This window comes from Camelus ferus, chromosome 5 (assembly GCF_009834535.1).
Source record: "Camelus ferus isolate YT-003-E chromosome 5, BCGSAC_Cfer_1.0, whole genome shotgun sequence".
Lineage (NCBI taxonomy): Eukaryota > Metazoa > Chordata > Mammalia > Artiodactyla > Camelidae > Camelus > Camelus ferus.
The window spans coordinates 91291456-91315732 of NC_045700.1; the positions used below are offsets into that span (position 1 = coordinate 91291456).

Sequence of the window (24277 nt, forward strand, 5' to 3'; positions counted from 1 at the left end):
GCCCTGCCCAGCGGGCGCCCCCTTCCCAGGGGTCCACTTACCCAGCAGCCGTGACGTGAAGGAAACAAACTTGGTTCTTCGGTTGGGGGCCAGTGAGGTCATCCAACGCTTCATCTCGCTCCTAGGACAGGGAAGACGACAAATGCCCTAACCACAGAGCAAGGGTCCCCACATGTGGGGCCCTGTGGTGCCTGGGGTCCAGCAAGCCAGCCACTTGGCCCTGGGCCTCACAGCAGGACAGCGTGGAGGGTACCCAGAATCCAGAGGTGGGACACAGGTGGAGCCCTATAGAACCTCCCTGGTGCAGCCTTAAAGCCAGTGGCTGAGGGTGAGCCCTCCATGACACCCCAAAGTTAACCCAGAGAAGACCACTTGGCAGCCTGCTGCCCTGAGCTGCAGTCGTGAAATCAGAACAGGCCCCAGGCAGGCAGAACTGGACCTGGGTGTGCGGGGCGACCCCTGTGAGCTCTGGGGTGGAGGGGGCTGGGCAGCGCACAGGGCGTCCCGGACCCAGGGCTTACGGGGTGTCTCCTCATGTCGATCTTGGCTGTCCCTCTCAGAGCCTGGGGCTGCGGGGCGGGTGGCCTGGCTGTCCAGAGGTGACACGGTGGGCTCAAAGCCACACAGCAGTGGTGGTTCACTGGTCGGCCTGGCCCAAGGGCTCTACCACAGCTCATTGGAAGAGGGGCCCGCCCAGAGCCTGAGGCCCAGAGGGAACGCAAACACACACACACACTCACACTTATACACACACTCAGCAAGGTGCTAACGGCTCACTCCCTGACAATGCCAGGCAGAAACCCTTCCCTCAGGGCCCTGGGGAGGAAGGACAGGAACTGGGCGGGCTGTGTGCCGAGTCTGGAGCCCCGCTCCACCTGGGCAGGTAACTGGGAGGCGCCGAGGGCGTCACGGGCAGGGCCCGCAGCACTGGGCACTCACTGAGAGGACGCCTTCAGCATGTAGGTGGCCTCCCGGTCATCCGCGTTCTCAAGCAGCCGCAGAATGAAGACGTTGGCCAGCGTCTGGCCCTGGTCCTCCAGCTCCTCCACTCGCAGCAGGCCCCGTGGGGCCGAGTCAAACACCTGGTACTTGTCTCTGGGCACCAAGGGAGGCAGGATGGGCGTGTCAGTCCCTGCGAGGCTTGGACTCCCACCGGACCCCAACCCTGGCCAGTGGGACTGGCCCTACTGCTGCCACTTCTCACCTCCTTCCAGAAGCCCCCACATGAACCCCTATCCCCCCTCTCCCAACCCTCCCCCCCAGTGTGGACGGCAGACAGAGGGTCAGCCCCGACAACGCCACAGTGGCTGCTCTGCTGAGCACGCCTTATGTGTCAGGCATTGAGCTAAGCGCCCCCATCCTTAGGAGCACAGCTCCCACTTGACAGGAGGGGAAACTGAAGCTTAGGAGGTTTCAGTAAACTTGCCCAAAGGCCCCAGGCTGGACAAGAACAGAGGGGACCTTTAAACCCGACCCAAAGCCTGAGCTGCATCCTGCCACCTTGCCCGCCACACCAGGCCATGGGGACCCCCGCCCCCTACTCGCCACTCACCCGGGAATCTGCCGGCAGATCACCAGCAGGTCGTTGAAGAGGAAGAGGTAAATTTCCCGGAAGAGTTTCTTGGTCCGCAGGGTTCGGGACGTCTTGGGGCCTGACATCTGCTGTAGCTCGCCCTGCTTCAGCAGCCAGCGTGAGTGGGAGATGATGGGCACCGACTGGTGGGGCAGGGGGGATGGCGTCAGAACGGCTGTGCCCCTCCAGCCCCCCCGAGGCTCCCCCAGGCCCTGACTGGGTAACCGCGAGTCACGGTGTGTGAGGGCTGCACGGGGCCCACAACTCCTGGGGCGCTGGTGCAAGGAATGGGCGGAGTTGGGCCAGTGAGAAGGGCAGGGGTGTGCGTGTTTGTGCTGGCGTGTGCAGGCGTGCGCTTATTTGTCTGTCGTGTATCCACGTGTCCTGTATGGGTCTGTACTCACCTGTCAGTAAGTGTGTACACGTGGGTGCTTCTGTGTGTGTGTGTGTGATACCCCCACCAGGCTCAGCCTGTGTGATGCAGAATCAGAGGGGCCAAGGTCACAGGGGAGAGGCGAGAACTGAGTCGCACAGGGCGGGGAGGCCAGGCCTGCAGGTCCCCACTCGGTGGCTCCAGGGCAGGTACCTGGCACCCAGCACTCAGTCCGCAGATGGAGCTATGTGGGGGGCCTGGACCCCTGCATCCTCAGCTGGGGCTGGGCTCCCAAACCCAGCGTGACCTTGGGCCCCTTAGGATCACTAATGTCTAAAGCTTTATGCTAAGTTGGGGGAGAAGGTTGGTAACTTCTCTCAGATTTTCAAATCACCCAGATTTAAGAATCCCGGGAACAGCCTATGTCATGTTTTTGTGTGAACTGACTGTACAAGGTCGCAAAGCCAGGAAATGAGAGCAGGCAGCTCCCAGGTCCCTGCACCATCCTGTAGAAGACAGTCTCGGCCAATGTGACGGCCTGGCAACTGGGGGCAGGCAGGGACTTTCAGCTCGGGGGCTGGGGAAGGCCTCGGTGGAGGTGACACTGTGCTGAGACCCGAGGGTGGCTATTCCGAGGGCTGGCCAGTGACCGATGCTCCAGGCCAGCCAGGCTGGGTGGGGGCCACGTGGATGGGCGCGGGCTCACCTTGATCTTAAACTCCATCTTCTTCTGAATGCTGATCATCTGCTCCGTGCGGCTCATCTTCCTGACGCCCTCATTGCATGCTTTTACCACCTGGGACAGAAAGGAGGACACATCAGGCCATCTGCAGCCAGCTGCCTCAGGCCACTTCCTGTGGCCCGCAGCTGAGACTGGCCAGCTCCTTGGGCTGGAGCGCCTTTCTCCAGCACCTTCTGGAATAAAGGCAAGAGGGAAAACCTCATCAGGCTGTCAGTTACGACTCTCAGTTCCCTCGGAGAAAGTTAGCACCTTGTCTTCGCTGGAACGTAAACTCCAGAGAGTGCACAAAGCGATGCCGACCCCTCACGTCACCCAAGAGGGCAAATTTCCACAGTCAGATGTCCTTTCTCATCGGTCAGACTGAAAAACGGCTGGGGTCTGGGCATTGGGCCCTGTTACACAGTGTGAAGAAAGCAAGAGATTCGCCCACCTTCCCAGCAGGCAGCCCAGGTACCACAAGGCCCAATGAAACCACATTTTCTGGGACTTCTGGGGATTCCTTCTGAAGAAACGATCTCGACACAGGATCACGGGTGTCTAGCGCAGGGCCAGGCACCCAGCAGGCACTCAGCATCTAGGAACGAGGACAGTGCCCTAGGATGTGTGTACCAGGACGCTCCCTGCAGTGTTGTTCAGAACAAAAAAACTGTCATTAACCTCGGTGTCCCTCAACTGGAAGTGACTAATGCTCACCCGTCTACATAACCCTGTACTCTGAAATCATGAAAAAGTGCAGTGATCCTACATGCACTAAATGGAGAGCAAAGCCAGCTTACAAACCACGAGCCCTGTCAGCAAAAAATACAATTGTGTGGGCAGGCGTCTGTTTGGAAGGGGGTCTGGCAGGGCAGGAGCCAGCACGTCAGCAGTGCAGTAACTGGTGATCTTTACCATCTTTTTTCTGCTTACGAACACTTTGTGAATTTTTTTGTATTGAGCATCACTTTTATAAATTAGGGGGGATAGCCCACCTGTCTTAAAAGAAAGTAAATGAGAAGCAAGAGTATATCTTTCCTTACAAGGAAAGGAAAGGGAGATGAAAGCATAAAAAAACTTGAAAATAGGAAACACTTGCAGATGCCCTGAGACCCCTTGGGGCCAGTGTGGCCGGCTGCCCAGTGGGGCCGAAACGAAGTTCCCATCGGATCAGGTATGTCGGCTCCAGGGGTGGGCAGGGGGCCCTGAAAGATGCAGCCTGGCTGGACCCTCCCTGACCAGCCTGCTTGAGGCTCCAGCCTTCCCCCGATGAGGCTGGGAAGGGAGTGCCGTTTTCCCCAGTAGTCAAAGGGTATAATTGCCAGACGGATTTTGGTGGCCACCTGGCCTGAGCGAGGGACATGAGGACAGGCCCAGGGGGAAGTGACTGCATTGAGTTATGAAGTCCTTGTGGCTTGACATGGCTTAGAACCACCACCAGATGCCCACTGAAGCTAGTTCTTTTACTAAAGCTGCTGCCACCAGTACATTAAGTGGAAGGGACTTCCCAGCACCAGGCTCTTGTCCATCGCGGGGTCACCAGCACAACAGAGCGGCCCCCACATGGCTGCCAAGAGCAGGCTGGTGGCTCCAGTGACACCTGGAGCCAAACCCTGAGGGCAGTTAAGACCAGAAGGATCCTCATTAGCTGAGCACGTAATAACAGACACATTCATCGCCTCCTCCCGTACAACCCCTGCTCTGCCCGCAACTTCCAGGAGGAAGCTCTTCTCCCCGAGGCTCAAGAGCGGAGATGGTCTTGGACAGGAAAAGCCCAGGGCTTGGTGGGGCCGCTCGCAGGGATGAGAGACATGCAGCTCGAGGGCCAGGGAGATGTCTGGGGGGAGGGCAGGGCTACGTCACGGCAAAAGAAGAGCCAGAACTGGCTGCAGAGGGTGTCAGAGAAGGGAACAGCGGTGGCTTGTGACACTGGAAACAGGTGAGGACAAGTGTGGGGCCTCCAAGGTCCTCAGATGCCTGCAGTGAGGCAGCTGATGGGAGAGCCCGGGGCCTGTGGGTGGCAGCAGAGTCTGGGTTGGTAGGAGGGGTCCACCGACGTGTCCAAGGGTGAAGAGTGCCCAGCTGTGGCCTGGGCCACCCCGCACATCACCGCCCCGGGAGAGGAGTAAGACAGGGCTGCCCTGTGCAGGCCCCACCTGACTTATTTTTTGGATCCAATGACTTCTCTGGATTGCCAAGGCTAACATTAAAATGAACTTGCGTCTTCCAAAGACACCGACACAGGAGGGAGCAGGACGGGAAGGCGGCCTAGAGGAGGCGGCCAGCTTACCGGGAAACGGGGGAAGAGGAAGCACGACTCACCAGTTCCAGCTCCTTGTGTGCGTCCAAGGCAGTGCATTCCCGCTCAGACCTCTCCTCCACCCTCTTCAGGATGTTCTGAGCACCGGGGAAGTCTGCATTTAGTGTCATCATGTGTGGCCATTCCTCCCTCTCCGCCCCCTTTGCAGTCGTGCCCCCCCCCCCCCCCCGCTGCACTGATCCAAACAGCCTCATATTGCTGCAACGTCCTCATACAAAGAGCCCCCCAGGTCGGGCAGAGGCCAGGAGAACCGAGCATCGGACCAAGCCTCTCCCTGCTCTAAGATGATACCCACCAGTCAAAGTCTCCCACAGGGGGCCAAGCCAGAGCCCCAGTCTCCTTACAACGAAGACCAAAGCAAAGGGGGGGCAGGGTCCAGCAGTGAGGGAAGGGACGAGTCCAGGGCCTGTCTGTCCCCAAGGCTCAGTGTCTGCAGTGGCACCAGGGGCTTCCCTACCCTTTCCTCTGGGACTGTCATTTGAAGCCAAGTTGCAGTGACCCCAAGGCTTTCTTAACACTGGTCTTATTGATAAAAATGTCTTTTTTCCAATGGTTGAACTTTTCTGAATTTCTCCCATAAATGACAATTTCTGCATTGCTTTCCACACTTTTTATGGCTTCTGCCTCCCAGTCCTCACTGCGCCTGTCTCTGACCTGCTCTCATCCCATAACGAGCACAGTCTAAGCACAGTCCACCTCGCCGCCGCCAGCTGCCCCACCAGCCACCCAGTACTGCAGAGGGCCACACCCACCACCTAGACACCAGGGTGCTGGGCATTCCTTTTCACTCTCTCCTGAGCTTCAGACCAGACCCAGATCCCTCCCGCTTCTGGACGTCCCTGAGCTGTAGCCCCCAGCCTCCTCTGTGTGGTTACCTGCTCTGACTCGAGCCAGAGAAATGGTCAGCTCCAACCCCTCCTTACCCTCCCCCAACGTGGGGTCACCAACCCCCAACTCCCAAACCTACCTCCCAGTGAACAGTGTGGTTCAACTTCCACCTTTTCTCATTGGAATGAAACCGCCTGCTCAGGTCCTACTCGTGGCCTCCAGCAGAGGATGGTGCACACGTCCCCCCATGCTGGCTTCCTCCCGGATCAGCCTCTCTCCTCTCCTATGCAGTGACTGGCAGTTCTACCCGGAATGCCCGACCTTCACCCCCAAGCAAGCTTCCTCTGAACCAAGCCCCCTGCCCCTATTCCACTGTTTTTCTCCTGACATTAAGATGTCCTTTAAAAAAGTCTTGATCTTAGTTTTGTTGGTTTTCATCATTCAAAAGTTCCGATTTTTGTATGTCAGTATATGCTCTTTTCCTATAAAATTTCTTAAAAATATTTTTCTGCATAATTAGGAAATGTTACTGTTTTCTGTTTCATTGTTTCCAGGCTGAAAAAAATTCATGTGTGCCTCCTTCATTCACCGCATCCTATGACTTGGCCACGTCCTCGTTCAGTTTTTCTGCTAAGTTACTGTCCCCACCCCAGGGCACTGCTTCCTCTGACTTGGGTCTCAGGCCTCTGAGCCCCTCCCTCCCCAGGCTCCAACCTCTCCTCTTTGATACTGCCCTTCTCCCGTGGAGCTCGCTGCCTGTGGCCTCCTGCCTGTCTGACCTCTGACTTCCCCAACTGTGGCTCATAGGTCACCACCTTAGCTCACCCTGCTCTGAGCCACAGGCAGTCCACACCACCCACTTCATCTGCCTGGTGGGCCAGGGCTCCCCTCTGTGCACTGGCACGCAGCAGGCATTTAGGGGTCTCCACCCCATCTTGCTTGGTGCCTGATTCTTAGAGACCCCCTTTCAGGAACCTCACCCTACCCGGGCTTTGCAGCATTCCTCTGTGGGCATGATGTTCCAGGACGGGTGTCAGGACCCCGTCTCTCCATCCTTGGTGGTTTCTTCTCTTAAATGCTACCTTGGTGCCGAGAGCTCCCACCCTGACTTCCTCCTTTGACTCTAAACTTGGAGATTCAGCTGCTCGGAGTCCTCCCAAACTCAGCTGGTCCAACAGCGAACCCCATCTTCCCCACCTCGGAAAACAGCACTGTCACCCAAGCTGCTCAAACCAAAAGATTCTTCTCCTTCCCTCTCACTGCACAGCAGCAAGTGCATAGCTCAGTTCACTGATTTCCCTCCAAGATCGCCCCACCCCAACCCCGGCCAAGCCACCTTTCTTTCTCGAATCACTTCCTAACCCCTTCTCCCATTTCTACTCCTGCCCTCCTGCCCAGCACTCTCCATGTGGCAGCTGCTTTGAGGTCTTACAAATGTCAGCTAGATGGGGTGACTCCCCATCACACTGAGGCCAGAATCCAATGTCTTACCTGGCCCCTTAGGCCCCTGATCGGCTTCTGCCCACATCTCTACACTTATGGCCATCATGTGCCCCAGCTGACTACTGGCCTCCCTATCTATGAACTACACTGCCCCAGGGCCTTTGCATAAGCAGTTCCCTGTCAGCTGAATGGCTCCTCCCTGTCAGCCAAGTCCTAGGTTAAATGTCCCTCATCTAAGAGTCTTTCCTGATCCCTCAACTGGCAGTAGGCAGGCAGGCACCCCGAACATGCTACCCCATTTCACTGTCCTCAGCCATGACCACTTCCTGGTTGTGTGTGTTTGTCAATGTCTCCCTCATTCCCAGAATGCGATTTCTTGGCAGCAGGGGCTGAATCCCTCACTGCTTGGCATACAGTAGGAGCTTAATTAGGATTTGTGGAACAAATGGACTTCTGAGAAAGCCAGCAGAGACCTGGAACAACCAAAGGAAACGGCCTGCAGTAGAAGTGTGCGTGGGGGCAGAGAGGCGGGTACCATACCTGAACCAACAGTTTGAGGCGTGTGATCCTCTGGAAAGGCAGGATGAGGAAGGAGGAGAGGGGCAGCCCCCTACACTTGGGGTCCAGCTCCAGCTGTGCGATCAGCTCCCGAAAGGCTGCCTTCTCCTGGCTGGAGACACGACATGAGAGTAGGTCCCTGGCTCGCAGGAGGTGTGAATCAGAGGGGCTTCCTCCCCATCCACAGCCTCACAGGAACCAGGCAGCCCACGGACACAGAAAATGTGTCCATTTCTTCTTTTATTTTTTTAATGGAAAATAAACTGTTCGTGTACAAGTCAAATAACAATAGTGGCTTCACATGCCTGGCCCATGAAGACTTAGCAAAATACGTTGTGTGTGGGAAGGCAAGAATTCCTCATGCGGCCAAGACTATGAATCAGATGCATAATTTGGTGATTTACCCAGCAGGCAACGGTGGCAAGGTAAACCCACGTAGTGACAGAAGCAGGCCCCGGGCTGGGGACGGCTGCCGGGGGAACCGAGCGACTCCTGCCAGGGGGGATATCTCGCCTGCAGATGGCTCGGCAGTGGAACCACTGCTGCAGATCAGACGCGGGCCCTGGGCTGCGCGTCCTCAGGACTCACACTCGGGCCCAGAGAGTCTGCTCTCACCAGCCACACAGGGGGAGACCTACTCTCCTGTGTGATTGTCTTCCCAGGGTTTGTCCTGAAAACTGGCATCCAATTCCCTCAAATTCTAATTTCAAACCCCAGATGTAAAACACCAGAACCCCCTGAATGCTCAGACTTTAAAATGTCCACAAGGAACTACATGGCTTGATGGAAAGGCCCAGTGAAGTGTAACACTCAGATGTCACTCCTCGGGGAGTCCTCTAGTGCCCCGAGTGTGCTAAGAACATATGGCCAGTTAAACTGTTGTTGAAATGAGGCACAAAAGTGTGAAGGATTCAAGAGGCGTGTTAATGAAAAAATTATCTTGTCAACAGAAACCCCAAGAAAGTTTACAAAAGGGGCAGATTAGTAAATTCAAGGTCTTTGCTGGAGGACCACCAAAAAGACTCCTTCTCCTCCACCCCTGCTTTGTCTCTTGTTCAAACTACTTTCCTCTTGGCATCAAACTCCCTTTTCTAAACCTCACAGAGCTGTGCACGACCATCTGCACACCAGTCCAGTGGGCGCCAAGGCTGACTATCCCAGGGTCAACATTTTTCTAGTGATACCCAAGCCCCTGGAAAATGCCGGGTTTGGATGCTACCCTGGGAAGGCAGAGGTCCAGGGACCACATCTCAGTGTCAGCATCAGAGGATCAGGGGCGCACTGGGGCATGCGCGATGGCCCCGCTGCCCGGCCACTCACAGCAGCTGCTTGTAGGTCCTCTCCTGGTAAGTCTGGTTGCTGACGTAGGTGATGTAGACCGAGAAGTGGTCGGCGGCGTAACGGTACACGATGTCACATACATCCGATATGACGATGTTCTCCTCCATCCGGCGCTCCAGCTCCAAAAGAAACCTGCAGGGGGCAGCGGCTTGGGTCAAAGGTGGCTGGATGGGGAGACTCAGGACACGTATCCAACAAACCGAACTGGCCAACACAAGAGGGTGATTTCCCAGCGAGGGGGCATATTCCATTACATCAAGGAATTACTGGTTCAGTTTTTTGGGTGGATAATAACATTAGGAGTATTTTTAAAAGAGAGAAACCTCATCTTTTAGATACATTCTGATGTGTTTACAGATGAAGTGAAGCGATGATGGGGATTTGCTTCAGAAGATCCTGTGGGGAGCGGGGCTAGGTGGGGACGTGGGTGAACCTAGATGCTGAAGCATGGGCTCTTACACTGGTGTATACTTCTGCACGTTGGGGATTTTCCATAATAAAATATAAAAAATATATAAATAAATAGACACCCCTCCCCCCATGGGGGTGAAGCAACAGAGGCAAGGGGTCTCAGGGGCCACTCTGCTCTCATCTGAGTCTTGCCTTCCTGAGCCCACTGGGCAGTGGGGATGCAAATGGAAAGGTGGGGTGTCAGTGTGGAGAGGGAGTCACACGCAGGTGTGGGGCTGCTGCTGTCACACCTCCGTTTCACATCTGAACAGGTGGGGTTGGACCAGCCATAAAAACTGAGTTCTGCACTTTTAGCTGTAAACATCCACAGCCTACAGTGAAAATGGCAAATGGATCTTTTATGCTAACAGTATGACTGGAGTTCATTTCTTCTTTGCAATAATCAGTCAATAGATGTCATTCCTCCTCCACTGAAGCTCATTTTATCCTTCTTTAGGCAAAATATCAGCACAGTTCCAACCACCACTTCCACAAAGTCTTACAAATACCACCCCACTGTAGAAGAGAAAGTGTAAATCCTCAGAGGGTCTCAGGCCCTGCAGGCACCAAGCCAGGGCCTTCGGTTGTCAGGACAAAGAACAGCTGACGTGGACACCTCTAGGCCCCGTCGTAACACCTGCCACTGCCACACCTGCGTGGACGGGGCACACAGAGCACCTGTGCTGCCAGAGGGGGACCTGCAGGCAGCAGTCCTGTCCACGGGGACATGACTGGCTGCCCTGCTGGGAGGCTGGCAGGTCTTTGGGTTTATGTATTTCTATCTGATTACAGAAAATTCCAAATAGACAAGAGAGAGAAGCCAGTGTAATGGGCTCAAGCCACCAGCTCCAGCCGCGTGCAGGCGAGGAGAGGGGACGGGGCGGGGGGCTCACCGCTCGCTGACGGCCATGACGTCCAGCACATTGGAGAAGAGGATGTGCGCCTCGGACGGGTGCAGGATCTTCTTCAGCCGCTCGTTCTCCACGAAGTGGGACACCAGCAGGTTCAGGCTTTTGTAGTAGGAGGCCTCCGAAGTGACCAGCTCGAACATGGCCTGCGGAGGGGACACCGGGCAAAGCGGGCAAGAGGGAGCCGGTGGTCAGCACCCAGGACTCGCTCCCCCCCACCCCGCTCTCAGATAGATGTTAAAGTGTAAAGGTGACAGAAGACTGCTGTTGGGGTCTGTGCTGGTGAGGGTGCGTGGAGGACGGCGCTGCCATCTGTGGTGGTCACACCCTTACAGAGAAGGCTGCCCCCGCTCACAGCAGTGAGGCCAGAGACAGCCTCATGTCCAAGTACAGGACAAGGTCAAACATGAGAGGCTAGCTGTCCGTCGGGGCCCCGACAGCTGCTCAGGGTGAGTCAGAGCTGTCTCCTGGTGTGGAAGGGGTGGGAGAGTCAGCAGTAGAGGGAACCCCACTTCTGCAAGTCCAGAAAAATGTCTGGAGGGAAACAGGCCATGATGTCAACCACAGGTGTCGGCAGGGGGTGGAATCTGGGGTGCCTTTTACTCTTTTACTCTTTTCTTAATTTTACCCTTTCAATTGTCTGAAGATTGAAGAATGAGCACATATTATTTCTTTCATGGTCTGATTTTACAATGTAATCGATGGAGCAATTTTCATTTTGAAAGAGAGAAAGAAATCCATAATGTAATAAGCTTTTTGGAGCCACCTTCATTCTGTTCACGCTCACTGCCTGGTTATTGAGCCGATGACACAACAAAACTGCCTGGAGCTCCGTTTCCCCAGTGTCATGGGTGGTAGATCCAGGCACACCCGTGACCCTTCCTGGGACCACCCTGGGGCCGTCCTCACCTTCCTCTCCCCCACCTCTCTCCACTGTTTCTCGACCTAGGGCAGGTTCAGGTCCCACCGTGGCTGCCCAGAAGGGACAGTGTACTGAGGTGAATTGTGCCCCCACAAAGCTGTGTCCACGCCCTAATCTCTGGCACCTGGGAATGTGAACCCATTTGGTGAAAGGTCTTTGTGGATGTAAGTTAAGGATGTCGAGGTGAGGAGACCATCCTGGATGGAGGGTCTGAGCCAATGGCAGGTGTCCTTACAGGAGAGAGGCAGAGGGGGATGTGACTCGGAAACACAGGGGAGACGACACGTGAGGACAGAGGCAGAGGCTGGAATGCTGCTGCCTCAGGCCAAGGAACGCCTGGAGCCCCCGGAAGCTGGAAGAGGCAGCTCTGCCACCACCTTGGTTTCAGGCTCTGGCCTCCACAACCACAGGAGGACAAAGTCCCATCTGTGTGAGCTGCCCAGTTTGTGTTACCCTGTTACATCAGCCTCAGGAAACAAACACAGACAGAGGCAGAGGAGGGACAGGAAACAAGACAGTGATGAGCGCGGGGGGCCCTGGTCCCAGGGTCCCAGACCCCCAGCATTTCACTCCTTTTGGGGCCCTCCATCCTCCGCACTGGCCAGAACCCTGATTCAGGGCTCAAGGCTCTGGCAATGAAAGCTAGAGCTCCAAGGGTTAGGAAGGCTGGGTGGAAGGGAGGGAGGCAGGGGAGGGTGGCAGAGGGAGGGAGGGGCCCATAGGTGTTCCAAATGTACTAGGCTCTTTCTCATTTCCTCCTCACAGGCCTCCCAGGAAGGATGTACAGAAGTTCCCGTTTTACTAAAAGGAAACAGATGTGGAGGTTCAGTAATGTCTCCAAAGTTACCACAGAGAATGGAAGAGCAGAGAGTCAACGCTGGGTTCTTCCAGGTTCTGGGCTCTGTCCACCACCACCCACCCCTGTCGAGTTCAGCTCAGGCAGATGCTTAACGGCACAGACCTGCCCAGCACCAGTGAGAAAGCTCACACAGACATCACCGCAGGGTGGCCCACCAATCACAGGCCAGGGGGTACTAGCCGCAGGGGCGCCCACCCGGCCCCCTAGTGTCCGTGCCTCACTCAGGACAGTGACAATGAGATGAGGCGCTGAAAGAAGCCCATAGCCCTTTTGTAACTGTCCCCAGGTCACAGATGCTTGGTCTGCTTAAAGATTCAAAACCACATGAAGCCCATCACGCTGGCCTCACTCACGGCAGAGTGGAGGCCCCGCGCTGAAGGCCCCACCCTCTGTTCTGCTGACGTCCACCCAAGCTCTGCCTGGCAAGGCTGCAACTATGCCCAGCAGGAAGTTTCCTGGAAGCACCTGTTACAGATGCTGAAAACAAATCACTTTCCTGACACTAAATTTAAATTTCTTAAGAAAGTGTCAAGCTATTACAGCTTGCAAGTTCTAAGCAAAATATAGCTTAAAAAAAGAAAAAAAACCCAAACTGAGAAGGATGAGTGTTGCAGATACCAAGGGAGAGAAAAAATCACCATGCTCAGGATGCAGCCCCACAGATAAAGGCATGTCTGTCAAACCCTGCTTCCCTGAACGATGTGAGGGACTCCTGGGATCACACGGGGGAAGCCACACAGAGCCCCGGGCTGACAGCATCACCGTCCTGACCTCTGGGAGGGCGAGGGGTCGGGGGCCGCGGGGCAGAGGCAGGCGGGCCTCTCGGTCTCTGACACGCAGCGGGTGTTGGGCCTGAATCACTGCTAATTGGTACTGGCTGGTATCCATTCACCATGAACTCACCCCCTCTCTCCATTTATAGGCGATTAGTCATCTGTGGAGTTTGGTTTTCCAGGGTGTTTGCCTTCATTATATACATCAAATTATCTGTCACATCAATACAGTTGTCTTTTCCTCATCAATATTATTTTTAGTCTCAGTCATTCAAGCCTCTGCAAGGCATGTGGAGCTGACAGTGATGCAGGCCCTGCCCAGTCATCCACGCATCCGTCCGTCTGTCTGCCACCACCATTCGCGAGCACTGCTCTGGGCCCCGGCATGCTCCATGAACACAGTAAGCTCCTGCCGCCCCGGGAGCGTCTATCCCAGGGGAGCGAAGACAGAACAGACAGCAGTAAAATGCATCCAATCAGCTGGAAAGAGGTGTGTGCGAGTTACTTTCTACAGAGGACCTCTCCTTCATAAAACCAGCTGCTGCTCTGCAGCCGGCCGGGCTGGCTCAGGCCCCTCCTTGCCCGCCGTCAGGCTGCGGGGCTCACATGGGACTGATGTCCTTGGGGAGCTCAGTTAGACTGGCCTGAATTTTATGAATCACAGCTTAGTCTCCCAACAGTGCTGAGGGCTTGATTCTTCCGCTTGGTATCTGCCAGCAATCACCTTAACGCTTCCTGGTTTTTTCCACCCCCGCTACTACCAAGCCCAACTCCCACCTGGGTTCTCTGCAAAGGGAAAGATCTGGTTAACTCTGGACGTTTCTTTCAGGGGCCAGTCCCAGGTAGTTTTGTAGCTGTGCTGGGCCTGGCGTCCACCAATGGGCGGCGGAGCAGCTGAGTGGTCAAGGCTTTGGCCTTGGAGTTAGCCAGACCACTGCCACGGGTGAGAAGCACTTCATCCCGCTAAGCCTCAGTTTCCACACGTGCAGAATGAGGACAACAGTGCACAGAGGAAAGGCCCAGCCTGGAGCTGGCCCAGCTCAAAGCACCAGGCCGACTGACGTCTGGGGTCACTATCCATCCGACATCTGACGTCCAGGCGTTGCCTTTACGGGACCTCTAGTGCCTCACGGAGGGGGCTCCAGCCAGAGAGATCAGGAGGGCCTGTACCAGGAGGTGACACCGAGTCTCAGTCCCAAAGTACGGCCTGTGCGGAGAAGGGATATGGGCACCTGCTGCAGCTGGGAGGGGGCTGGTAGCCAGGCCACTAGAGGGGCCATATGGGGATACAGCAGAGGTCCACCCCATGTGGGCCAGAACCACACTTGCGTCCCAGAGTCCCCATGGGCTGCGTGCCTCTCCTGGGCTCCAACGTGCTCTCACCGCCTCCCCAGCTGGCCTGCGGATGAGAAGCCAAGCCCGGCTTCCCACAGGCTTGGTTAAAAACTGGATCATATTTTTCTCAGTAAATTTAGATTTTTCTCCAAGGAAAGGAAAGAACATATCAGAGAAATTACTGGAGTTCCAGCCGGGACCATCACCGCAGAGTCTCAGATAAGCTGAGAGGTTCAGCTTTGGTCGGTGAGTACCTCCCCCTCCACGGGGGAGACTAGAGGTTTCTGAGCCTGCAGACCCCAGGCCAGCACCACACCCTGCTGAACGGAAGTCGGCCCACAGACACACAGAGCCCAGGCCCCTCCCCTGATATAGCCCAGGCCTCAGTGCCATTTGCCTTCATTGACCTCACGCGGCCTTGGGGCCGGAGAGTCAGGCCCACCTGGACCACCCTGGCTGAGCAATGCAATTGAAGAAACAAGAGCAGGCCCCTGACCCACTGGAAAAGGGATGAAAGAGGAAGATACTGAGAAAAGTCTGGAGGAAAAAGCAACCTGCTTCTGATCAAGAAAAGTGAAGGAAAGGCCCCTAAACACAAGGAGCGCTGTTTGTTAAGAGCTCAGTTTCCTGATCCATACTTTCCTGTGCTGTCTTTTTGTCCGACGTGGGTCCTCACTGTCCAGCCAGGCAAGCTCAGTCCATCTGCCTCTATGTCCCACCTGAGGTCCCCATTGGGGTTGGTCCTTCCTCCTTACAGCATTAGCTAAGCTTGAGGCTGCCCGGTCCTCTGCCTTGCTCTCTACCTGCTCCGTCCCCTTCTTACAGCTCAGGATTCTCCAGGGACCCTATCCTGATTTGGATTGTTTTCAGCTTCCCCTGACCTCATGTTAATGATTCCCAGTTGTCTTTGGTGCCATAACCTTTATTACGATGCTGTTGTGTGGGCTAAGTCACCAGGGTGGCCTCTGTGGGGGTCGGAGACAAAGGTGAGCTGACTGAGGATGGACACCACCCCACCACCTCCCTTCTCTGCTGCTGCTGCCGTCTGCTGTGTCATTGCAGGGCCAGGAAGCAAAAGCATCCCTTTACCCTAAGGGTCCTGTGGGGCCCCTTCACCTCTGCCCACATCCCAGGCTCTGCCCAGGTCGGACTGTCTGCTGTGGCCAGGTCTGGGCTCCCATGTGAGTGAATGAATGAGTCTTCTCAGGAAGCCTGTGTCTTCCCACCTGTTGTGGACTGAACTGTGTCCCCCAGATTCATATACTGAAGTCCTAATTCTCAACGTGGCTGCATTTGGAGATGGGCCTTTGAAGAGGTAAATACAGGTGATGAGCTCATAAGGGTGGGGCCCTAATTCAACATGACTGGTGTTCTCACAAGAAGAGGAAGAGACACCAGGGACACACATGCTCAGAGGAAAGGCCATGTGAGGACACAGCAAGAAGGCAGCCACCTGCAAACCGAGGAGTGAGGCCTTACCGGAAACCGACCCCTAGGCACCTGGATCTCGGACTTCCAGCCCCCAGAGCTGTGAGAAATAAATGTCTGTGGTTTAGCCAGCGGTCAGAGGTATTCTGCCCAAGCTGGCTAAGGTACTGCCTGCTTTCCCATCCAGCTCCAAGAACTCTGTCCCTCTCTGTCCTCTGGGCTGGACATTCAGTCCAGGCCGGCTTCACCCTTCATCCGACCAGATCGTGGACTGGAGGGTGAGGGCGCGAGGCCCCTCCCGACACAGGACACACACCTCTCAAGGAACAGGGCAAAGTCGGACATTATTTCAAATTGCTGTGAATGAGTCTGGACCAGAGTCCAGAGAAAGGAGATGTTCTCTGCCTAGGCCCCCCACACCACTGGGGGGGTCCGGACCAGAATGATGACTATTCACCAGCATTCTGTAAAACAGCATGTGCTGCTTCCAGAAAATCACACTGTGGAGAAAAAGGCTGTTTTCCAAGAACTGCTGACCACTCCCTGATGCCCTTTGGCCAGGTCGGGCATCACTCAGTCTCCAAATCCAGGAAACCTATGTTTCTCTCTTAGTCACGACCTCCGTGCCGGAGACACATGGATGAGTGGGGCATTTCACTGGTAAACAGTGGCCGCAAACGTCCTGCTCCCTCCACTGCGTCTATGCAAGTGATCAGAGATAAATGACACCAGCAGCAAATAACAGTAAGAGCTGCCATATGTCCACCTCCTAACCCGTGACTGCATAATGCTGAGTGCTTCTGGCGTGTCACTTCCCTCGGTCCTCACCACCACCGTGGAGGGAGGTCGCCCAACTGTCCCCACTGTCTGGATGAGGGTGCCAAGGCCACATGGCCTGTAAATGGCAAAACCAAGGTTCGAGCCCCATCCTTCCGACTCCAGGGCTCCAGCCATGACCGCTCTGCTAGAGACGCCTTCCCACACAAACGCCCGGCTTCCCCGTGAGCCTGCAGGCGGCGACGGCGCCAGGCCAGTGCCCACCCCCTCACAGGCTGGTCTGCTATTATTATTTATACAGAAGTTCCCTCCTTCCCACCCTAGATTATCGGCTCTTTCCAGGCTCTTTATCATCTTTTCTGCTTTACGTGGTGCTTTCAAGTAGATGCTTGATAATAAGTTTGTTAAGGGAAAGCCTCTAAACTAGCACTCAGATGTGAACCAAGCCTGGCGTCGGGTTGACCGGTCATTTAGGTGGGTGAGCTGTGCCCACAACTCACACCCTCCACCCAAAGGCTCAGCTCCCAGACCTCTCCTCCTCTGGGCTGTCTGCGTCTCTTTGCAAGGACACTGTTAGCTCTGCCTGTTGTTCATCCTCCTTTCGTGGCTTCTGCTGGCCTGGATGTGCAATGTCCCATCTCCTTTACCAGATGGCTTCCTGAAAGGCCTGGCCCCTGGGACAGCATCCAGGAAACCCAGTGCTCCAAATATTTACTGAGCACCTACTAAGAGCTGGGGACCATGGGAACTGGGGATCCCGAGATGACCAAGACCTGATCCCTGCCCCTGGGAGCTCGCCGGCTCAGGAGACCACAACCACTGAAGGATCTAGGGTCCAGGGTGCTGTCCTGCCCTCTCCAGCTCTCTCCACAAATAGGTGCCCAGAGCCACTAGAGGCAGACAACCAGAGAAGGCTTCTGGAAGGGGCTGTCAGAGTCAAAGAACCAGTAAGAATTAGCCAGGAAAAAAAAGGGGAAAAACCCAACACTTCTCAGCCTGGTTCTGAGACCGCAGGTGTCAACGAAAATGCCGATTCCCAGGCCCCTTCTCAGACCCTGCATAACCTGTCCCTTAACAAGAGGTCCAGGTCATTCTGAAGCATGGCAGAGTCTGAGGAGCCCTGGCACCAGGGCTGGAAGCCCCCAGCCCCAAAGCCCCCAAGTATACCGTTCTTTCATGCTTCTCACCCCGAGTCCTGAGCATTAGGGCCTGTGCCCGATGCCTGACTTCACTGTTGGTTTGTTTGCTTTTGCCTGGAGGGTGGGGGAGAAAGCTGGGCAGAATGCCGAGGGGTGGGGCATCCCTCCTTGGGCTCAGGTTGCCTTAGAGGCTGTGGGGCATCAGCCTTTGACACCCTGAGTCAGACCCCACAGTTCAGACTCCGTGCCCACCCTCTCCCCACACGCTGGTGGGAATTTTGACCAACTTGGTTGGCTGATGGCTGAGCCTTGTGCTCAAGATGCTCAGCCCCTGTGCAGCCCACAGACCCAAAGACCTGCCAGAGGCCCCTGGGGGCCTGAAGCTGCCCTGGCTGCTCAGGTGAGCTACCCCCAACCTCCTTGGGGGTGTCAGCAGGAGCCGGCAGGGTGTCCTCCATCAGAGGCCACATCTGCTCTCTGCTTTGGGCCTTCAGAGTCCTACTGTAGCCAGCATCACCACCCCCACCCTGGGGTGGACCTGCATCCTCGTTCTGCCAGGTCTTGCTTCCTGTGTGGTCTGACTGTTCAGCACAGCGCTCTCCTTGCTTCTGAGGCTGAAGGGGGGTGGTTTGTACACACAGGCACAGAAGTGACTCCAAAAAGGCTTTTAGTTAAGAAGCAGCCCCTAGAGCATCTCTTTCTTCCACAAAAAATGATGATGAATTTGGAGTCCAGAGCCCATGCCCCGACCTGCCTCAGTGTGGTCTCCTGTCTGTGCGGGGAATGCAAGGAGGGCTGGGACTCAGGGACTCCCCGGGGGCCTTGGCATCACATGGGTCATGACAGCTACTCCTGAGGTTGCTGTGAGACTAGGAGCCAAATATTAAATGTGAGTTGGCATGCAGGCACTGGGGCTCAGTATGCTCCCTCTGAGCTGCCCAAACCCCAGCGTTAGCAAGCTCACACACATCACAAGCCAATTATCACGTTTTCTCAAGTAACGTCGGGGTTGGAAGAACTTTTTCCTCTGTAATTCTGTTTTCTCTGAATTTTATGAGGTGCAAATTATTTATTCGATAATCTATTTTTAAAATGATAAATGCTAACACTGTCACCCTGTTAAAATAGGTACAAGTGCTTGCTTTCTAAATCAAACACAACAGGAGAGATCCGATGTTCTGGGTGACGGCTATGGTTCACCTTAAAGCATGGGGCAAAGATCCCTGCCCCTCCCCAATATGGGACTCATGTGCTGAATTGTTAGGATTTATCCTAAAGAGACAAATATATGATTCAATGAAGCTTGGTAAATAAAATAACAATCACAACAATTTTCTGATAGAGGTACATCATTTTAAAAACCGTAAGTAATTTCCTTCTAAAATGGACAGTTTTCTTTTGGAAAAAAAAAGGAAAGTACATTTAAGTTCTAAGTTGTGAAAACAAGTTGAAAAGCTACAAAAATACAACTCTGAACTCAGAGGCTGTGCAGAATCAGACTGCGTTATACCAAAACGTGCTAGCAACCTGGGAAGTCCCCTCCCTCCCGGTTCCCAGCAGGATGAGGCAGGAGGGCCTGTGCAGGCATGCTGGGGAGGGGCAGTCACCAGTGCCAGCCTGGGCGGGTCACCCCCCGGGAAGGTACGTGTATCCCTGTTTCCGTGGAGATACTCAAAATACCATCTGCTGCTCTCTTTTTGAGCTCTGCACACCCCGCTCAGCAAGATCAGGGACCATGGGGAGCATGTCTTTCTCTATCTGATCTGGGGACACAACCCATGCCAGCCACAGAAGCGACACTCCAGGGACAGTACCTCCAGGTTGTCCTTTATGTCTCGTGACACTGGTGTCCAGTGTGGTGTGAATCCAGTACTGACTGCCTGGTGCTTTGTCGCCAGGAGTGACTGTCCCCACCCCCCAAGTGAACACCCGACTCTTTCTCAGCTCCCTCCTTCCTAACTTTGTAATTTGAATATCTGTCTAGTTATTTCCTCCAACCATTGTGTTCTCAAATGGTAATTCAAAAACCATTCCAGACAGGAGGGTGGGAACCAAGAGTTTCAGAATAAGTTAAAAAATAAAAAGTAAACCAAGAAAAGCCTACATAACCTCTAAGATAACACTTTCCAGTTTCAGCTGCCTAATTTTCACTTTAAAAAGGAGGAGGAAACATACAATTCTGCTCTTGAATCCTGATTCTTCAGTGACTGATTAAGACTGAGGCCAACCAAAAGGCCATCACACAGGGGTATTTTCCTCGTGTGAACAGTCGTTCTTTGGGACCTGCTGCTTTTGTAGCTAAAGAAAGAATAAGTGAAAAGATGATCCAGTAGGGAAGTCACTGATTTGGAACATAAAATCTGAAGATCTCAGCCTTGTGCCCATTGCCAGATATTAACAAAACAGAAACTCACATGAAGCTCTTTAAAATAAGTATGAAAAGTCAGTTTACAAAGACTCAGAGCGAGATGCACTGAAGTCATGTGCTTGTGTTACTCACTCCTGCACATGACGGCATTTATGGTTAGGTCATCCCAGTTTACTAGATACCTTGATCTGATCCATTGGAAATGACAAAAATGTGATTTATTAAATATCTTTATTTTCTATGCACACTCTCCTACACACATAATATTCTCTCCTGCCCTTTAAAAATGTAATATATCATGATTATTCACCTATTTCATTTTTTGAAAGGATGTTTTTCAGTATTTGTGTCCTTGTCCAGCTGTACACTGCCTTACTAGGTAATTCCCTACTATTGGGCATTTAGAATTCTTCCTCCATCCTTTCCCTAATTTTTGCTTGAATGGACATCCTAAGAAATACTTGTGCACGTTTCTGATGACTTTTCAAGATAAATTCCTAGAAACAGAAACACTAGACAGTGTACATATTCTGGTAAAAGGGTTTTGATACAAATACTGCTACACTCTTCCCATCGCCTGCACTGGGGAGTACTCATTTCAAAATCCCCCCAACACTAGGATTTAAATATATTTTTATTTAAAAGTCTCTGCCATTTTGAAATGCCGGTGCCTCAGTGTTGCTTGAATTTGTACTTCTTTGATACCAGGGAGTTTGATTTTCATATTTTTCCTTTTTTCATTTAATCATGGGCCACTTTTTCTATGAGAATTGTCTTGCCTGTTTTTCCTTATGGTGCTCAAATGTTCATATTGATAGAGCTTTCTCACTAGTGGAAATCTGGGTTTTGCTCATGTGCAGAAAGCCAACTAATTTCCGCATGTTTATTTTATAATCCACCACTTCCTTGAACTGCCTTATTAGATCCAGTATTTTCACTCCCTCAGGATTTTTAAGTAGGCAACTGTCGCTGGCAGCTAGGGGTGGTTTTGACTTTCCTTCTTTATAGCTTTATCTCATTCCTTTCCTTGTCTCGGTGCGCTGGCCAGAGGTCCCAGAGCAACCTCAAGCATTAGAAAGCATCACTGTCTTGTCTTTATTGCCTCCAACAATCCTTCATCAAGTAAGATGTTGGTTATAGATCTGAGCTAGTCTTTATACATTTCAGAACATCTCCTTCTGAATTTTGTTTTGATGGAAATGGAGGTACTACTTCTCTTGTCAACCTCTTTGAAGATCAGGGTATTTTTCTCCTCTGATCTATTAATTGGATAAATTTTGGCTCCATACATTATACCATGTTTGCATTAGTTTATGTGCTCAATGTTATTCTTTTAATGTATCTCCAGATCCCATTTTCTTAAGTTTTATGTAAAATTTTGCCTTAATTCACAGTGAGACAGATCTGTTTTATTTTCTGGGGTGGGGGGGGAAGTACTTAACAAAATGAAGACATCTAACTCTTTTTACAATGTTTCGGTTTTAAATTAACACACAGTGAGCAGTGGGGAGGGTATAGCTCAAGGGGTAGAGCACATGCTTAGCATGCACAAGGTCCTGGGTTCAATTCCCAGTACCTCCCCTGAAAATAAATAAACCTAGTTCCCTGTCAAAAAAAGTTAAAAAAAAAAAATTACAACACACAGTGAAATTGACCTTTTGGGGAGTGTACAGTTCTATGAATTTTGACACATGTAAAGATCCCCGTAACCAACACTACAACCAGGATTCACAACAGCACCATCACTCCAAAAACCTTGTGCTATCCCATTCCTGTGCCAGGGTCCCCTCCCCCCACCCCCGCACCTCTGGCAATCGCTGATCAGTTCTCTGTCACTATAGCTTTGTCACATTCAGAATGTCATATAAGTGGAACCACACACTATGTAACCTTTCTGACTTCTTTCAGTCAGCAAAACTTTTCTGAGATTCATCTGAGTTGTGTGTATCAGTAACTCATTTCTTTTTATCACTAAGTCGTATGCCATTGTATGGGTGTTCCAGCATTCGTTTATCCATCTCTCTGTTAAAAGACTCTTGGGTTGTTACCAGTTTTTGGCAATTAGGAATGGAGCTACTATAAACATTCACGTACAGGTTTCTGCGTGAACATAGGTTTTGGTTTCTCTAGAGCTGTGGTTCTCAACCAGGAATTATTTTTGCTCCCTGGGGGACATTCAGCTAGTCTAGAGACATTTTTGGTTATCACAACTGGAGGTAGGGGTGCTACAGGCATCTGACTGCAGAGGCCAGGGATGCTGCTAAACTTTGTCTCCAGGAGAGCCCCCCACAACAAAGAACGATCCAGCCCCAAATATCAGTCGTGTTGCTGTGGAGATGCCGCTCCAGGTAAATACCCAGGGTTGGGCTTGCTGGGCTGTCGGTAAGTGTACGTCTTATTCTATGAGATACTGCCAACAATTCTCCAGAGCGGCTGTGCCATTTTGTAACCCCATCAGCAATGCATAGGAGCTCCAGCTGTTCCACATCCATACCAGCACTGAGTCTTGTATTTTAAGGTTTTTTTTAGCTGGTGAGTATTATTATCAGTGCTAAGAATTTTGTTTCTGTAGGTTCCTTGAGATTTTCTACGTAGACAGTCATATCATCTGTGAATAGGGCAGTTTATTTCTAACTTCCCTAGAGACTTCCTCTTTAACTCAGAGATTACACAGAAATGTGCTGCTTGATTTTCAAGTGCTTAGAGATTTCCTGTTACCTTTATGTCATTGATTTCTGGTTTAATTCTATTATGGTCAGGTCATACTTTGTATGATTTAAATTCTTTTCAATTTGTTGAAGTGTGGCATGGTCTACCTTGGCGAATGTTCCATGTGCACTTGAAAAAAATGTGTATTCTGCTACTGTTGAGTGGAGTGCTTTATAAACGTTAATTAGTTCCACTTGGTTGATGGCATTCACTTCTTACATTCTCTTACATTTTATGTCTCCTAGCTCTACCGATTACCGAGAGCAGAGTGTTGAAGGCTTTATCTGTAATTATGGATTTTGTTTTCATGTGTATGTGCTCTAATGATCAGATTTGGTTACTAATATAATGTTACCTTCAAATAATTTGTATGTTTCCTTCTTTTCTGTCTTAAGACTAGGGGTCAGCAAACTACAGCCTGGGGCTGGCCACATATAACTGTGTAACATTTCATTGAAACATAGTCCTGTCTGTTCCTTCACACGTTGTCTGTCTGCTGCTGTGACATTACAATGGAGAGCTGTGTGGTCGTGAAGGAGGCTGTGTGGTCCACAAAGCCTGAAATATTTACTGTCTGGTCCTTTAAGAGAAAGTCTGACAATCCCTGCTCTAGACTTGCACTCACCAATACGTTAGCAACATGTGGTTTGATTTAAATTCATCTGTACTGAGTAGAATTGAACGTTCAGTTCCTCAAGTGCACTCACCACTTGTCAACTGCTCAGCAGCCACATGTGACTAGTGACTACTGGATATAGAATGTTTCCAACATGACAGAAAGCTCTGCCAGACCAGCAGTGTTTCCGGGCTACTGGAAGCAGCACTGGACTCCTCTGTGCTTTGACCATTTGGCACAACTCAGTCATTTGGGTGCAACATCTCTTTTGCAGATGGTATATTTTGGTGGGTTTTTGATTTTGAGTCAATTTTTGGAGCTTATGTATTTCCTAGAAAATCATTCCTCTCACCAAGACTTTTACATGGTAGCTTTTGGATCTTGACCCTGTCTGCTTTCTTTACGAGTGTGGTTGAATGTGTGTTTCCCCTAATGTCTCAAGCTGACATCTTAATTCATTTAACTTTGTATTTATTCCTTATTTAATAATTAACGCGTGCTAGGCTGTGAATTTTTCTCCAAAGGCAGCTGTGGCAGCGTTCCGTATGTTTTTAGACGTAGCATCCTCCTCATTGTCTTTGAAATAATCTGTAATTATAAAATTGACTTTCCTATCTCAAAAGTTAGGAACACTTTTAAACATTTCTGATTTGAGGTTTTGGCATTGTTTCAATTTGTTTTCTTGTCTTGCTGCATTGTGGTGAGAGATTACAGCCTATACAATTTTCATAAATATCTATCGAGCTTTTACTTATGGCTTTATGTCTGACCACTTTTTGGTGGTATTTATGGACACCAGAAAATAAAATTTTGCATCTCTTTAGAGCAGTGCTGTCCAA

At 52.1% G+C, this 24277-nt stretch overlaps 1 protein-coding gene across 3 annotated transcripts in view; it reads right to left on the minus strand.

Annotated features, from left to right (window-relative positions):
- NGEF (neuronal guanine nucleotide exchange factor) overlaps positions 1–24277 on the minus strand; it is a 101339-nt gene that overhangs the window by 3241 nt on the left and 73821 nt on the right. For all 3 annotated transcript variants that reach the window (XM_032480521.1, XM_032480523.1, XM_032480522.1), the window contains 8 exons: positions 10498–10658; positions 9134–9286; positions 7796–7925; positions 4987–5061; positions 2653–2742; positions 1553–1716; positions 940–1095; positions 42–121 (listed from right to left, as the gene is read on the minus strand). In XM_032480521.1, the coding sequence (XP_032336412.1) occupies positions 42–121; positions 940–1095; positions 1553–1716; positions 2653–2742; positions 4987–5061; positions 7796–7925; positions 9134–9286; positions 10498–10658 (1009 nt within the window). The remainder of the gene's footprint in view (positions 1–41; positions 122–939; positions 1096–1552; positions 1717–2652; positions 2743–4986; positions 5062–7795; positions 7926–9133; positions 9287–10497; positions 10659–24277) is intronic.